Raw genomic sequence first — 4,405 nt, 5'->3', positions numbered from 1 at the left:
AATGTGCTTTGGCCTTTTCTTGTGCGTTCTTTCACGTCACACGTCATGGCCATTTTGCCTCCACAAACACCATGCACATCTCTCTCTCCAATAAATCTTCATTTCCCTCCTTTTGTGGTGACCCATGTTTTTTATCCATCACAATTAAAATAACAACATATAATTTAAACTATTTCCCTTCAAGTTTTGTCACTAAACTAACTCTAGTATTAACAGATTAATAATAAACATAAGTTTGCTCGTAAAAATCTAGATACAAATTAAAATCGTGAACGATAACAACGATGATGCTTTATTAATTTCTCTAATTTATAATTCCCATCATCAAAATTTGCAAAGCCACTACAAAATACAATATATACATCCTAAAATCTGAATATTAATCTCTCCGGGTCTTGATGGAGAGCATAATCCAAGAGAAGGATCGACGACACCTAATTAATAATGGTGCTATATACCACTATTACGACACATTGATACAGCTGGAGTTGTTGTACCATGATTCCGTGGCGAAAGAAGCAGGTAACCCACCGTCCCATAATCTAACAACGTTGCCGTTAAGCTCCGTCAAGTCCTGCCACGTGTACCACCCGTTCTCGCTCTCCCCGTTTCTCAACCGCAACAGCCCCGCCCACTTCTTCCACCACTCCGTTTCCAACCCCTCTTCTCTCTCTTCCAACGCCGTCGAGAACCCCTCACGCCCCACGCACGTGCATTGCATGTCCTCCTCGTAGTACACCGTGAACTTCCCCTTCCTCCCGCCGTCAACGTCCTCCGTAACGCCCTTACGAACCGCCGCTCGTGTCAGTGGCTTCGTTTCCTCCAGCGCTACCACAGTGGGCGTCAAGGCAACTGGGTGGGGCCCGGTAGAGGTCTGGGCCTCGGGCATGGGCATGGGCATGGGCATGGGCTTGGATCGAATCTTCCAGAAGCTGAGTGCGGCGGTGAGGAGAGCCAGCCAGGTCCATAAATTGTTTAGCGCAGTGAGCAAACCGAAGCTCAAGTAGTTGAAGGCTAGAGCCTCCACATTAGAATCTAAGACATTCATTTTTATTTTTTATTTTCTCTACAAGTATTGGAATTGGGAAGGTGAGAATTTAGTGTTGTGGGAGTGGGAGTGGAATGAGGATTTAAGGGGTGGGGGTGGGGAAGAGACAAATGTGGCTGGGATCTCTAATAAGATGCCAGAATCCAGACCCAAGATGCCACTCGCAGTGTACGCGAGTCACAATAATTATTATTAAATTTAATTCTTATTTCATTATTTTTACTCTTAAATTACAAAAACAATACCACGTTGGACACTAACACACGTGTGTGGTTAACAATCTTTTCAGTCCCACTTTCCTCGCCTGCACTCTAACTTTGAATTTAAATACTCCTCATCAGTTTACTCTCTCAACTTTTATATATAGAGATTAAAAAGGATAGATTAATGTATTTGATTTTTATAAATAATATTTTCATTATTATTTTAAGATTATTTTTGGATTAAAAATATTTAATAAAATTGATTTGGTTGAAATTTATTTATATTTGGGTCCAAAATTTTTGAATGTGTTTTGTTTATATATTGGTTTAGGAGGAAAAGTATAATTAACATATTTATTAGAAATGACTATAGATTTGATTCAATCTAATGATCAAATAAATTCAGTTCAATTTATATAAAAAAAATTCATATGATTGGAATTATCAAATCAACTAAAATTTTAGAATTGGAAAGTCAATAAGTAATGGACCTAAGGCTTTAGGTTAGTAGTCAATTTATTAAAAAAAAATAAAGTATTTATTATTATTATTATTATTATTATTATTATTATTATTATTATATCAAGAAACAAATATTATAATTCAAAACACTCATTAAGAATGCAAAGTGAGTTAAGAAGAAATCAAAATGTAAGATATAAAAATTAGTTAATAAAATTAAAAATTATCAACAAGTTTGAAATTAGGGATTGTGGGTTTAAAATATAAACTTAAAAAGAGAAAAAAAAATTATAAATTAAGATATACGTGAATTATTCTTATTCTTTTGAATGGGCCGTTCCAAATGTAAAATTTATACACCAAGAGTGCAAGCAGAACGGTCATTCTGGTTCTAGAATGCCAAACACAAACAGTCAATGATTATAGTCAGTGACGGATCCTGAAATTTTAGATCGTGGGGGCAATACTTGTTCATATATTTGTAATATTAAAAATTTTACATATAATCTTAAAAGTATAAATACATATTATATTTATTTTTTACAAGTTTTTATATCTACAATTACGATTAAGGATGAAAATAAACTAGGTTAGATTAGACATGGAAATCTAACCTGCCTCCGTGGGTACCCGCCCGAACCCGCCCCGATTTGGATGGGGAAAACTCGTGTTTATCGGGTTCGGGTTTGGGTTTGGGTTCGAGTTTTCTCCGATTGATAAAATAAGAGAAGAAAAAAAATAAGAGCGGGGGCGAGGGCGGGGCGGGGAAACCTGAACCCCACCGAGGAAGGGGATGGGAACCCATATTTTACTCCGACAGGTATCAAGGCGGGGCGGAGGCGGTTTAAATTTGCGGGAGCGAGGGTGGGGAACGTAAAACCCGTCCCTGTCTTGCCCCGTTGTCATGCCTAGGTCAGATTATGTTATATTATAATTTAACAAATTTAAACCTAATTTTAATTAAAAATACATGTTATAAATATGATATATTTATCTGTCATAGACAATTTTTAAAATGTTTGGTTAGAACTACAATCTTAAAAACTTACTTAATAATAATCTAACACTAATAAAAATATAAAAATAAATATGTTAAATTTTATAAAAAAAAATCAAGTTTAATTTATTTATGATATAAACATGTTTTTAATATGTGATATAAATTTTTAGATGATAATTTATTTTAAAATATATTTTATAATAAGTATTATAAATAAAACATAAATCTTCCAATCTTTCCTATTTTTATTTTTTTTAAAAAAATGTATACAATCTTACAATTTTTATAATTTTGATTTTTTACAATAAATAGAAAGCACAAAAGGTAAATATGAATGCTGTAAATTTTATTTTATCAAAAATTAATATATTACATTATATATGTGATTATTAATATATATACACACACGTGTATATATATATATATATATATATATATATATATTAAATTTAAAAAAAAATTAATTCGTTATTGAAGAGTATTTTTTATATTACATATGAGAATTAATCTCATTCAAAAGTTTGACAAATATCATATAAATGAATAACTCCTTAAAATTTATATTTTATACATACGATAATTTAAATATATATATATATATATATATATATTTATTAGAATATAGTTTTTTTTAAATATATTATTTTTTAGATAAAAAAAATTGTGTATGTGTAAATGGTTTGTTTTCAATCTTTGAACTACATTGTTGCATTGTGTTGAACATACGTATGTGATTGGTGTCTTGGAACAGCCCGTTCTGAATCCAGAACAGCCCGTTCTAAAACCAAAACGGCTCGTTCTGGTTTCAAAATGACCCATTCTGCTTGCACTCGTTGTGTGTTAAATAATGCATCTGGAATGACCCGTTTCAGGTACAAAATTAACATACCACGAGTGCAAGTAGTACGGGACGTTCTGGTTCCAGATGTATTAAAGAAATTTGACATCCACCTATGCATCTATATGGCATCCACGTGACCAACAATTAACTTCCTTTAAATAATTTGGACGGAAGTCCGACATTGCAGTAATTTAAATTATCAGGGACCAAATTGAAACCAAAAATTTAAGTGGGACTAAATTGAAACAAAAAAATATTATAAAGGACCAAATTAGCATTTTAACCGAGATCCTTTTACTTCAGGAGTAAGTCTACCTAGACTTACTCCGTTCAATAACTTATGTTCTACATTAAATTTCAACGATCCAACCGTTCAATTTAAGGTTCTTAATGCATAGATCAAATTTGCAAATTTTTAGAAAATTTAAAAATCATTTGATACTTAATTCATTAATTCAAATTGACGGATAATCATAAAATTATTTTATGAATTGATTCAAATTAATGAAACGAAGTATCAAATAATTTTCAAAATTTTTAAAAATTTGCAAATTTGATCTATGCATTAAAAACTTTAAATTGAATGGTTGGATCATTGAAATTTAATATAAAACATGAGTTATTAAAAGGTAAACTTACTCCTAATGTATGAAGATTCCTTCTCTTATAATATTGATAAACAAGTTTATAACATTGAATATTTTCTCTGTTGGTGATATGAAAATATATTTTAAAATTTTTCTTATGCAACTTTTTAAAATTTTTATATTTAACAGATAAATCCAACAAATTGATTTAATTTAAACTTTATATAATTATATTGAAATGGTTCAGATTAAAAACTAAAAAAT

General features: G+C 31.1%; 1 protein-coding gene across 1 annotated transcript; it reads right to left on the bottom strand.

Moving 5' to 3' along the window:
* Positions 1 to 269: 269 nt before the first annotated feature.
* LOC109817468 (uncharacterized) lies at positions 270 to 1,124 on the bottom strand. The gene has a single exon (XM_020382715.3). It carries the CDS (start codon positions 1,046 to 1,048, stop codon positions 464 to 466), a length of 585 nt encoding a protein of 194 aa, XP_020238304.2. The 5' UTR covers positions 1,049 to 1,124; the 3' UTR covers positions 270 to 463.
* Positions 1,125 to 4,405: the final 3,281 nt, after the last annotated feature.

Source organism: Cajanus cajan, chromosome 1 (genome assembly GCF_000230855.2).
Source record: "Cajanus cajan strain Asha chromosome 1, NIPB_CcT2T_4, whole genome shotgun sequence".
Classification (NCBI taxonomy): Eukaryota; Viridiplantae; Streptophyta; class Magnoliopsida; order Fabales; family Fabaceae; genus Cajanus; species Cajanus cajan.
The sequence above is the reverse complement of the archived record's forward strand: the minus strand, read 5'-3'. Positions and strand labels throughout refer to the sequence as shown.